This window comes from Anopheles marshallii, chromosome 3 (genome assembly GCF_943734725.1).
Source record: "Anopheles marshallii chromosome 3, idAnoMarsDA_429_01, whole genome shotgun sequence".
Classification (NCBI taxonomy): Eukaryota; Metazoa; Arthropoda; class Insecta; order Diptera; family Culicidae; genus Anopheles; species Anopheles marshallii.
The window spans coordinates 64,447,088-64,460,423 of record NC_071327.1 but is presented as its reverse complement, the minus strand read 5'-3'; the positions used below and the strand labels follow the sequence as shown (position 1 = coordinate 64,460,423).

Below are 13,336 nucleotides of genomic sequence, written 5' to 3'. Positions count from 1 at the left end.
CATCCAAGGGCAAAGCGGTTTTTGCCACAGTAAAAAGGACGATAGTAAATTACACGCTCCTTGACGTTGAAATTGCATCGAATGCCAGCGCCATCTAGTGGGTGGGGTTTTTTGGTGCGGGGTACGCCTGCATGACATGACGGACAGTTTATTGTGTCCTCGGTTAACACTCGGCAACGGGTCGTTCCCATATCAAACTATCACCACACTGCATGTTTTACACTGTACGCCTCGAAACGGGTGTCACTGTTTCAGGAAGAATTTTACACATTTTCCATCACTGACGTCAGTGAGGTGCGGCAAGCACATCGGGTCACAGGATTCCACAAGACTTGATAGCCACCGGAAGGACAATTTGGGAGGAGTCGTCCAAAGCTGTAGCTCGACACGATGAACTGTAATTCACACCTGATATCATTGGATTCTCACTGCCACGAGCAGTTTCCTTAACCAGCTCCACTTAACGACTGATTGTGGCCGGCGGGTAATACCGTGGCCTGTTCAACATCTTTAATTGGTCCTCTTCAGGACGGTACGATTGTAAAACGCGCATTATCAGGTGGCCAATTTTCAGCGACTTGTCTACAAAAACGTCAGACTATGGAGAGCTTTCCTCGGACGGCTCTGGCGGGAGACATGAAAACCCGGGACTGTAGGACGCGTCATTCACGACAGACCAGACCCGAAACGGCTCTCCATTCACCGTCAGATGACGAGGAAGACAACGCCTTGATAGTTGACCGTTATCGGGACAGTTGGGTGGCTTGGATTGTCAAAACAGAAGACGATTGTTGGGCGAAAGGAACCTCGATTGCTTTAGCGATAAGATAAGCGTGGGGCGTGCTGATTCGTCCATGGTCACACGGCGCACAGTGCAGGAAGCCTAAGAAGCGTACGGTCGAACAGCACCGGCTGTTGAATGTAGCTCAAAGTCATAAAATCGATGACGTTTTAGAAACACCAAAGCTTTGCATGACGCGAGTGCAAGTAACAAGTCCATGTGCAGCAAATAGTCCATCTAAGTATCTCTCGATGGGTCTTAGTATCAGCACAATTCCCAACGAAACATCACCACACTGTGCCACCGGAACGGGGTGAAAAGGCGCACGTTTACATCATCGGGGCTTTATTTATCGCACGCCATCACAACCTGCTCGTCTTTCGTCCAACGTTCCGTCGGGCTGACTCATATAACATCGGTTCATGAGATCACTTGACACTTATTAAAAACGGAGAATATGCATCGGCTGCGGATGCGTACGGCCGGACGTGCTTCGTGCGTGTGAAGTAGACACACGTTATCAGATAACGCAGGCGATAAGAGAAGCTACTACCCCTAATCAAACCGTACCGGGGGCGGAGGCACACTGGAGACTAGGCCGAGAGGTGTATCGATTTTCGTCGATATGGAAGGTATTCCAGAAGTAAAAACAACCTTCCGCCGGGAGGAAAAAAAAAAACAGAGGATGTCAGTAATCGTTCGTAGTACAATATCGAATCGAAACGGTTGAAGGCAATATGCTCGACAGTAATTTATGGTCGTTTCGGTTTGTTCGTAATATTAAACCCCAGTTTTTCTCCAAGGGCAATTCATTAAAGATATGTATTATAGTGGCGCAGGTCAGATAGCCGAGGGGACTCGCTCGAGCCTCGCAATGTTGGTTGGTTCAAATTAGCACTGGAGTACTTCATTAGCGAAAGCAGCAATTTCTCAACGCATGTTCGATGAGTGCTTTGATTATTATCGAAAAAAAAACTGAACACTGCAATCACCTTGCGTAACAGGGATGTGAAAACAAATGTACGCAAAGCGTAAACAATCGCCTGCTGAGACGTCGATAGGATGGTTTAGAACGAACAAAACCATGACGTTTTGTTTGGTATGTGCTAATGATGGGATTGTGGTGCGAGTTGGTGCCGATCTAATGAGAGGCTTCTCATGCGTAAATCGAATCATAAAGATTACTGAACATCGCATCGTGAGTACATTCCACGTAGGAAGATAGGTCATATCCATATTACTAGGCTTGTTTTCGATTAAAATCCTGGTCTATACTTACCGGGCACGAGTCGAGTGGTTCCTCCTCCGGTGTTAATGCCAGCGACGACTTCCGATGACCGTACCGTCCCGAGCTGCTGGAGGTACCACCTAAAGGAACAAATAGACAAAGAAACAACGAAAACAAATCGTACACGATTAGAGAGAAAATAGCAATAATTGTTAGCTGTAAATAGTTTGTTAAATGCAAAAGAAAAGGAAAAAAAAAACATTCAAAAAATGGCAAAAAAACAAAAACACGAGAGGAGATAAATTTCTACAGTTCCCTCACCGACAAAAGGTTTGCCTACCGTTGGCGCTAATGAGCGAAAGATTCATGGCCGTTTCTATCTGGAGGTCGATTCCCAGCTCAAAACCATCCCAATGTCATAACGGAAGTGCGGAATCTATTTTTTTGTTTTATTTACCTTCTCTTTTGCTTTCTTTCTATTTTGTATTGCTTTCAGCAGCGCTTGGGGAGTGGAAGTAATGCAACCAAATAAAGCCATGAAGTTCGTCAAGTTCATGCGCCGAGCGGCCGATCCGTCAACCCGGGCACGCAATCTCATCACGCAATCCGCTTAGAGATCCGCGAGATCCGATCGGATCCATCATCCGCCCGGTGATGCAAACGGGTATCTCCGCGGTCAGAGATCTTTGTGGCTTTGTCTGATGGTAGCAAAACCAGAGGTTCGCCGATAATTGGTCCGTTTGCTGCGTGTGCGATGCGCATCCGAATCGCTTCCAAAAACAACGTACACGGAGAGAAGAGAAAAAAAAAGAGCTTTTTTCCCGTTGCTTAATTTTGATGGCTTGATACTGTCGAGTTTTCCCACTCCGACCCATCATTCCCTCCCCTTCCCCCCCCACCCCTTTGGCGCTAGTGCGTACTTTCGCTTTCGATAGGCTCAATTAATGAGCCGGATGAGAACCGCTTCAAATCACCGAAGCTGACGGGGCGTTGGGGCCAGATGCGAGTGAAGCTGAGATGGTGATGGATGGATGACGGGCAGATGGCGCAAGTGGGTTGATGATCGATGAGGCGAAATGGTGAAAAAGGAAGAGATTATCAAATCACACTCTTGGCCAGCACTTTGCCGAAGATCGCGAGGGGCAGGAAATGACCCATCATCATCGCGAAATGCAGAATCGATCACGGGGGTGTGCGTTTTTCGAGTGCAAACGTGTATGCGCGTGTGAGTGGAGCTGTTTTCGCTACTGTATTTTTACCAGTTCCGTTTGGAAAAGGGGCAGTCGATCGATTGGTGTTTAGGAAGCAGTTGGACAACGGCAATCGTGAGTTGTCAAAACAAATAATTTATGTTTCATGTTTATGTTTTTTCCAATATTTATTGATATGGATTGGAAGAATAATAATTAAAAGTTAATTATTCTATCATCTTCATATATTTGTACCACTTTAGTTGATAACTTAATTTTGAACTAAATAGTTGATTATAAGATTAGTCTCCCTTTGCTGCACATCAAGCACCGCGTGCCATTTCCAAATTGCAATTATTTCTTGTTGCCGGTCGGTCGGTGGACGGAAAATGAACTTCTCTCTCTCTCTCTCTCTCTCTCTCTCTCTCCCTCGCGATTTGCCGATGACCCTGGTAATGAAACTTTCCTTCTGGTTATGGTCGTGGACGGCGGAGAAAGAAAAACCCCATTAGTGTCCTGAACGGTTCAAAGCACGGGTCGAAATCGAAATGAAAATAAAAGTGCCACAACCGTTTGCAGCAGCAGATCGACATGGCCATCCCGTGCGTTTTTGCTTTTGCCGGGTAGTGGGAGCCGGGAGGGAAGGAGGTTGGAAAATGGCAAACACTGCACAAACACAATTTGCAACCTTTAATTGAGCCAACGGCGCGTGGAGTGGGGTTCGGTACATTCGGTACGGTTCGGATTTTTTTTTCCTTCGCTCGGTAGTAAATTATTTTTTCCCAGCATGTGGTGTCCTTGTCGGTGCACGTACGATGCACTCACACACACACACACACACGCAGGAACGTGCTTTGCCGGCGGAGCCAAAATCAATCATTTATCGTTAAAGATAAATCACAAGAGTGCGGACGAAAATCGGACCGTTCGAGAGTTTGCGGTCCAAGGGGCAGATCCCTTCGGACGGTTCGGGTTTTTGTTCCAGGCACACTGTGATGGTGATACATTCGTGCACGTACTGTACAATTGATGAGGAATGTTATGGATGTTCGGTGTGGGCTATTTGTACGTGGAAAATGGTACGAGAGAGCTGTTACAACTCTATCGACTGTGTGGCAATCTTCAAAAAGTATTTATATCTTGAGGAGATTAAACGGAGAATACTGCTGCTACTCATCAGACATTCAGCACAATGAAGAAGCCAACTCCACGATGAAAACTTATCCTGGCAGTGCTTAACAATTGTTCTGCACTTCGTACGAGCGTTGACATTTTGAAGATTCCATTAGCTTTTGTTATGTTGGTCCCGTTTGTTTCGAGTATCAAAGATATCTCGAACAAAATGGTGGAAGATAATAATATTGCCATATGGAAGATAATAATATCAGTGTGTGAAGGAGGCACTTTGAGAAGTCAATCCCTTGGTTCTACAAAATGGTTCTCTTCCATTTCTCACATTGCATGAAAGCTTTTGGGGATTATAAACTTTTAGCCTTCGAATTACTTACCCCTTCGTGGTGGTGTTTGATTTTCCTTATAAAGTAACGCCCAACAAAGCTCGTTGTACGAACATCGAGAAGCGCTTGTATGAGTAATATTGTGAAACAATACATTCCTTTAAAAACATCCAACAGAAGTAGGACACGATGCATATTTATACCACATTTGTGGTGATAAATTGAAATCGATAATTTTAGAATTAATTTGCAAATTTAGCCGATCAACGTATGCTAAAATCCGCCTATAAAATGCGACCGCACTGTACATCCTTCAACTGGACCACTCCCGTGCCAACCAGCAAGGAGAAATCACATCACAAACTGTGGTCAATCTTCAAAAAATGCCACCAATGTGCCAAATCTGCAAACGCGGAGAAAGTTTGCATATTTTGTAAAAATTTGTGACAATCTTGTGAACATCTTCTCCCACAGCGAGCGGTTCCGAAACGACAGCGGCAAACAAATTGAAGGAAAAGCAACAAAAAAAACAACCATCCGGGAACAAACCATGTGTTTATGTTTGTCTTGTTTTAGCCCCAAAACTGGCGGGCGCAACTTCGATGCCTTTGCGGGGCATTTATTCAACCTGTTTGGCACCTGTGCTTGCACCTGCCGGGTTTGCGCATTGCCCAACAAGTGGCGGCGAAATGTGTGAGATTTCGTAGGTCAAAAGATCCACAGGAACGATAGGGAAGCTCCTCATCATAGACGTGTCGTGGGGGCACTTTCTTTCTCGCGATGGCATGATGACGCACACATATTGTTTGCCTTGTTGGGTTTCGTCGCGCAGAGAAATGCTTGCAGTTTGGGGTGGGGGTTGGGAAGACCTCACACGTACGCATGCAATTATGATGGCGCAAAGGGGTGGAATATGAGCACCCGACAGGGTTGCCGCCTAGCGTTCGAAATGTTGCGTGCCTTCGAGCATAATCGCAACAATAAGAGGCTCGATTTATGCCAGCCACAGCGTTTCATTCTTCAGATGCCACATGCAAGCGTCCGTACGCACTGCCGCCGCCCCCTTCGGGTAAAGGCAATGAACTGTTGCTGCGGGAGAATTTCGGGAGAAAGATACCCCTCAGACAACCATTCGCAATTTGTCTGGTCGTAGTGCCGAATTCGTGGCAGCACTTTCCCGTTGAGTAATAGAGATATTGCATGTGGCAACTGAATTTATGCACGCTCCCGTACGACACTGCGGCTGGCTGGGGATGGGTTTGAGGTTGTATTTGCTTTGAGCTTAAACTGTGCTTAAACTGTGTACGTCCGGTTGCAATAGAGAAGGGTTTGGAGACATCACAGTGCCATTCTCGTATTTCCCGAATGGAACGAATCCGATGGGAGCGAAAGTGCTGGCCAGGTTTTGGGTAGGCACGTGCAAGGCGGGAGGAGGGGTGGGGGAAGGGGTAAAGTAATAAGTCATAAGTCATAAACGGTTCCACTTGAAGGTTGAGGTGGCATTTGGAGGTCTAGGTGGCCGTTGGAGTATGCGTGGTAGCAATGTGTCCATTTTGGTGTACAATGGCGTACAAATTGGGATTGAAAATTCATCGTCTATTTCAGGGAAAGAAGCGAAAATTGAAGCTATGAAAAGGAAAGTTTTGTTACAATAATGTCAATTACACTTTTTTTTAATATTGTTTATATTAAAATGGATCTCATTATAGTATAATTTAAAGTACGCTTAACATCTTATTCGTTTATAAATCATTTTTAATATTAATATTGTTGTTACTTATTAAGAATTAAAGCAATGATTTTGATAAACTTAAATCGTAACGTATTGCGCTACAGTAAATAAACTAGCTGCGCTAGATAAAGCAACAAGTTAATTACCATGATGGTAGGAAATAAATGATCTTCGATTATTTTAACTCAAAACAGATACCATGGTCCACCAAATTAAGCCATTAAGCACGACGGAAATGTTCCCTAATTTCTCGCCATTAATTTCCGATCAGTCTCAGACCACTTTCGCTACCTGCACACAATAAAAGGAAAAGTACCCGTGCCGTGAACCTGTTCGGGTGGGAAGATCCCGCCAAAAACCCGTGATCGAACATCTTCCAAACGGTGTAAGGGGCAACTACTTACAAGAATCCGGAATTGAACGAACGAAACATTCCACACTGCGGGATCGGTTCTGTTTTTTTTTTTATTGGCCACCGTTCGTTGCACTCCCGAATGCTAAACGGGGCAACGGCTCACATTTAATCCACCGAATGCTTCTGTTCCTTTCCCGTGCCGGTGTCCACCCCGCTCGAGGTGCAGGGAAACACCGTAAAATACGTTCTCGCTATCTTAATTCTTTCGGTCGAGGGATGCGATGCAGTGGCCCGTCCAAGCTGCCCCCACATTTTTATGACTTATAGGTGAATTAAGCTGCAGCCAATGTTCCCCAAGGTCCGCCGGATCGAAATTGAATGGCTTCGGAATAAAACCGTTGGAACCGTTTCGACGCGAACTCCAATAAAGCCCTGTTTCATGCTTCTTCGACGATTGGAAATTGGAATGTTCTGCTTCGTACGGTTTCATTCCCGTATCGCGTTATCTCAAATGTGACATCGGGCAAACGGGTGATTGTAGGCGAAGGAAGGATTGTTTGATTTATCCCAAACGAGCACCAACGACCTTTAGCGTCGTTTTGGAGTGGAGCTTAGTTTTGCTCGTAAACTCCACGCGGGACGGTTGTGCGAGAATCCAAATGGGAAGCGCGCAAAGGGATGTTCCTCCCGGGTTCGTCACGGGTCAAGAGGATCGTTCAATTTTATACGACACTCCTAATTGGAGTTTGTATTTTTAATTGCATAATAACTTGGGGGATTTTCGAGGAGCCAAGCATGGACATATAGTTTTTACTTACCCCAACTGTAAAGCAAGCTTTCGTATCACAAAAGTTAACGAAATATGAAGAACACCCCAAAGGTAAAAAGTATGCAAATTGAATCGAACGGATAAAAAAACGATATGCAAACTGCTGAAAAAACCCACCAATTAGAGAGGGAAAAATTAGCTTCCAAAGCAAATAATGAACACGACAATTAGACTAAGTGAAACTCGACGATGATCGCAAATTAAAGCCCTGCTAGCGCGGTAGGATCAGCAAACAGTTGGTGTCGGTGTGAAACCGACGCCAACCGGCGAATGCAACAATATCGTTAAAATAATGATGAAAAATGTCTGGTAAGTATAAACCTTCCACTCAGCGAAACCATCGCTTTTGCGCCGAGCAGCGCATCACATAACGCCGTGATGAGGGAGTGGGTAGCAAAAAAAAAAAACCGAACCCATCCGCGAGTGCCATAGGAAAACTGTCCTCCTGTACCGGGTGCAGAGGTTTAGGCGTTTGAAAGGCGAGCAGCGGCGGCACTGCATTGTGGGTGAAAAATTGTACGGATCGTTAGAAAATTCTCACATCTAAATCACATTGCCGCGTGAAGCGCTTTCCCGGCCATAAAGCTTTGACACCGGTCGTGATGGGATGGGATGGCGGGATCAGGGGGGCATGGGGCAGCATAACTACGTCAACGGAGATCTCATCATTTTCAGCACGTTGGCGCACAGTGAAAGGGCGCGGGAAGCGAACCGTCGAAGAATGGCCGGGCGCCGGGCGCCGGGTGAAAACGAAAGCAAACACCAAGCATCATACACACCCAAAGTGGGCGAGGGCAAATATTATCAAAGCGAGCGCACATATAACACGAGATAATGCGATCACACGCAGTGCCTGGGGGGGGGGGGGGGGGGGGGGGTATGTATCGTGTTTGTGTGATGATGTTTTCGCTTTACTCTGCTTTTTTTTTGTTAGCACTGCTGGTTCTTCTACTCAGTCAATGAACTGCATCACAGCATCTATTGCATCGTTCGAAGGGAGATCTCGATGTATGCTGCACCAGTCAGCTCCGCTGATAATGTTTCCATTTGGAAGGGTGGCTGATGTAGTGTCACGGATTCGGGTGCACCAGTTCCGAACGCACCAGTTGCATCGGCTGCTGCCTTCCTGCCGTGAGGTGTGCCAAAACTCGTTCGTTCGTTCCATGTTTTGTGCGCGGCAAACGGATCTAAACGAAACGAAGTCGATATCGGCGAACGGGCAATGCAATCACATTCGCTGTTGTGATCTGATCTCGTTGAGCTGCTTGAGGAAAATTTCATTTTCCTTTCTGCTTTTCTGCAGCTTGGTTGGAGCTGACAGTGCCATTCCGCTACCTTCCGGTGCGTGGTTTGCTCATTAGCGATGCAAATCCCCCGGGCCCATGTTGCGATTTACACTCGCTGCACCAAAAAGGGGGTGCAAAGTGAATTTATTTTCTACGATTGCAAGATTTGTTGTATGTTATAGTACGTGCAAAGGGTTATTAATCTGCGGATAAAAGTGATTCCAAAGCGATCCACCAGCTTCCATTTACCATCAACACACAGTTGCCCGCATTAGTGGGCTTGCAGTTGAAAATCAGCTCCACATTAGCATCAACTAAGCAACCACCTTTTATCCACACGCGCGCACTGAAGGTGTCAAATCGGGCATAAACTAATCGATAGCGGAAGGAATCGCACATACATTGCGATCGAGCAGCGGTGTTGGTGGGTGGGTTAACCGGTTCCCTGATCTTGCTGTAAACCACTTCCGTTAGCAGTGGAACACCACATTGCAACATGAGCCAATGGACTGGCCTGTGGAGAGTGCGTTGTGTCTTTTTTTCTCCTCCTGTTGTTGAGCGCCATCAACAAACCCTGCTATGCAGCGCGTCTCGTTTTCTTTCGCATCATTTGCTGGTTGTGCTAGTGGTTAAGCAGCTTCATTAGTGTACCGATCGATGGTTGCGGCGGGTCGAGCAAAAACTAAAGTGAAGTTCAAGTTACTTCCACAGTGCAGCAGATATGGATGCATATCACGAACATTAGCCGTGTCGCTCCATGTGACATTGCTAACGATCGTGATCCCGGTTAAACAGCTCAACGGAACGAAGCGGTATGCGTTAGAGGGCGAGCGCATTTAAATTTAAGATCTGTGTACGTGTGTCACTTTTGAAAGTTTTTCTGTTGTGACCGATGCTGTCGAGATGTGGCAATCAACGGCACGAGATAAGCACAGCATCGTTAGCCACAAAGAAATGCCCACTGTAAGCTGTAATCCTATTGCTCTTTCAGTCGAAAGCACTATGATATACCTTGACTTTAATTACTCAGAACTTGACCAGGACGTTTCTTTATTCCACGAATCAAAGTATCAACGCCATGCCATGCCATCAGTTGCTTGCGTGCAATCTCAGCAATCAATATTCGCAGTTCAATCCGGTGGCGCCGAGTGGAAAAAGATGGGCAGAAAATGAATCGAAATTCCGCTGGAAAAATAAACTTATTAAAAGTTATAATTAAACCTTCGTGCCCATTTCCCAATGCCCATTAGCGTGGATGGACGCTCACGCTTCGAATGGTCCAGAAAGCATTTTCTGCTCATAGAGAAACAGTAATCTTGCACCTCTAGCACACGAAGCAACTTTTGTGACGGTGACCGAAGTGAAGAAATGATAGAATGCTTTAGATTTTTTCGTTAAATTGCGTAATTCTTTTCAACACGATTCATCAAGAAAGGGAGGGTAAATTAAGGAAACCACAGGAATTGTTCCAAATGCTAGACGAAAAGAATCAACCTGCTCTGGTTCCATTCTGGCGCTCACCACACAACGTTAGCATCGTAATTGAAGTCAGCATTCAACCGTGACGCAGCCTTTTAAAATGTGAACACACCGCGTTAATAATGTGAGTTCATTCCTTTTCCTTTCGTCCCGGCGCATCCTTGCCGAAGGTACGTCGATGTCGGGAGTAGCCGGCTGGCATCAATCAAAATTTTGTATGGTTTTGGATGCGATGATGAGGTCAAATCCTTGCGCTAATGTAATACCGTCGGCATACCTGGAATGTGCTTCCTATTCCGTGTGTTTTTTTTTTTTTGTAATGCTCGAAGAAGTCCGATAAGTGAGTACATTTCGGGGATCTTTAAAAGCCTTACGAAGGTTCGGGAGACGCAAGAAAAGGAGAATCAACAACCGGTCGCAGTCCAGCAACTGCCTCGGACTCAACGTCACTCCCTTGAGAGACCCGTATCCGACGGTATTCGACCCAGTTCTTCTACCTGTTCTACCAGTTACGTCCCTGTGTGTGTGTGTGTGTGTGTGTGTGTGTGTGTGTGTGTGTTTATAAGTCCGTGTCCGTGTGAAGAATAAATCAAATCGAAATCAGAACGAATCGAGTCGCCAGGAAGTGCCCGTGAAGGAGTCATGCCCCTTAGGCGTGTTGTCCCAGCGGTAGTGAACAAGAATGGTTTCTTAATGACTTTTCTAAGCCGGCTCTCGTACGGGCATTGCTGTGCGACGTATCTCGCACCCACAGACGATCTTTTTTCAAACGAATCCAGCGCTTCAATTCCATTACGGACGGCAATCATCGCCACACATCGGACGTCGCAAAGAGAGGATAGCGTTCGGTGGAAAGATTGATGGAACCTGCTGGTACCGGGCGGCGATTGGGCAGGCTTTTGTGTATCGGGGACCCGAGAAAATATCGGAACCCGGTGAGGAAAGTCACAAGTACACTCGAACAGCCGGGTGCGAAGCCTGGCCCGGGAGATGGCGACTGATCGTTATGATTATTACTCGGAAACATGTGAAACGAATTAACGAATTCGATATGACCGAACGGCAACGGGGCACTTGGGTGAGAATACGGAATGTCGGGCAACCGCATTCGGTTTCGTGATCAAAATCAGTCACCTGTACGCCTTCGATTAGACTCCCTTTCCTAGAAAATTATATTCAATACAGTTAGAACTTCGGAATCTACACAAACTGCGTCATTAAGTTGATGGTTTTTAATTGTCGTACCGATTATTTGGGCCCGAGAATAACATAAACTGGATGAGCGGGCAAAGGCCACACAATGCACAACGAGCATTGCGTGAAGCGTTCGGTGGGATCAAATATGGTTTAAAATCAAGAAAAAAATGGACAAGGGTTCACCTGACTTGAAATAACTTTTTTAAACCGATTTCCAGTGAATGGTTTTTATTTCGTCTAGAACTTTCTTGATTGAAAAAGGATGCTAAGTATCTGCTAGGGTTGGATGTGTAATTATGAATCTACCTTCTCCAGCGTATGATGAGGAATAATTATTTTTCGATTTGAACATCGTATGGGATGTTACATTCCAAAATAGCTGAAGATAAACGCACAAAACCATCCATTAATTAGAGGATAATTTCCGAAACCTGGGTTGGATGTTTGTTCTACATTGCCTTAGGCCAAGCTTGGTTGGTTCGTATGTAATCGATCATAATGCTAAAAGCGCTTCAATCTATTTGCGTAGAATTGCCGAACAAGAACAACACACTGGCTAACGAGAATTGATTTGACTCGCTTTTCATCCAACGGTAGATGCATAAATCAGATACTCCCTATTTAGGGTTCGCAAGAAAAAGCTTTTAGCAACCATTTTCTAATCAAAATTAATTTGCTTGGAACTTTGAACGGATTACATAAGCTTTTACTTCGTAATTGTAAACTTGGGCGTTTATCGTTTTCCTTAGTATTTCCGGTAGAACAGCGGAAAACTGAAACTCAAAACAGCAATATCTAGATTGAAATCATTGGAACTCGGTGAAACGAATGATGTCTATTCACCAAAAGCCTTATTCTGGGGAACACTATTATCGTTTCTTTTAGAATCATATTACTCTTTAAATGGATTAAATTGAAGCTTACAGCCTGAATGAGAACACAATACGCCATATATCATATCATAGCTTTTTAGCTTTTTTTACACATCATCAGAAGTCAACATTGTGTCAAAAGTACTTCGGGAACTTGTACTTCTCTTCGATATAAGACAAGCTTCTAAACAGTATCTAGATTCGATGAAGGTGAATTGACACCAATATCCCAAGGCTAATTGAAACCTTTTCGTTGGGTTCGAAGTATCAAAGGTAGAGTTTGCCAAGTTGGAAGGAAAGCGATGCGTAAACTCGTCCCCGAGGGACTAAAACATGGCAAACGGAGCTCCTTTCCAGAGCTTGCCTGTAAAGCTTTATTTTAGTCCACTCCGAATAACTGAAAGGAAAGGATCAATAAGACATAAGTTTTAGTGATGGTCACAGCCGAAGAAGCGAACCATTTACTTGCAAAATGGTAGGAAATTAAATTACGAATCCTTCGGTTGATAAGCCCCAAAGGTGCACCAGAAACCTTTCGGCTTTATCGGTGATTTGGGAGCTGTTGAGTGTTTTTGTTGTTGTGACTGTTTGAGTTGTTTGACAGGGGAATGCTAAAGGTATAGAAGAAACTTTTGGGAGACAAACTGCGTGTAAACTTCATCAGAATCTAAATACCCTTTCATCCGCAGGGGGTTATGCTAGCCACCACTAGTGTTTAATTTCCTTTCCGGCCAGTTTGGAACATGTAATTGAGGTCAGTGACAACTCAATAATACTGTGAGATCTCGTCTCGCAATCTACGAAACTGTCCAGGGAAATGGACTCCATCTCGAAATGCTTCCGACGATATGGAAAGTGAACCGTCGGATGACTTACGAGCTAGTGAGATCATCCGGTGAGAAGCCGTTGCCGAGGTGCGATGAGAAAGCG

General features: G+C 45.2%; 1 protein-coding gene across 1 annotated transcript in view; it reads right to left on the bottom strand.

Moving 5' to 3' along the window:
- The window catches only part of LOC128716411 (high affinity cAMP-specific and IBMX-insensitive 3',5'-cyclic phosphodiesterase 8), an 86,414-nt gene that overhangs the window by 11,088 nt on the left and 61,990 nt on the right, over window positions 1-13,336 (bottom strand). The window contains exon 5 of the mRNA XM_053811331.1: window positions 2,061-2,149. Coding sequence (XP_053667306.1) covers window positions 2,061-2,149 — 89 coding nt within the window. The remainder of the gene's footprint in view (window positions 1-2,060; window positions 2,150-13,336) is intronic.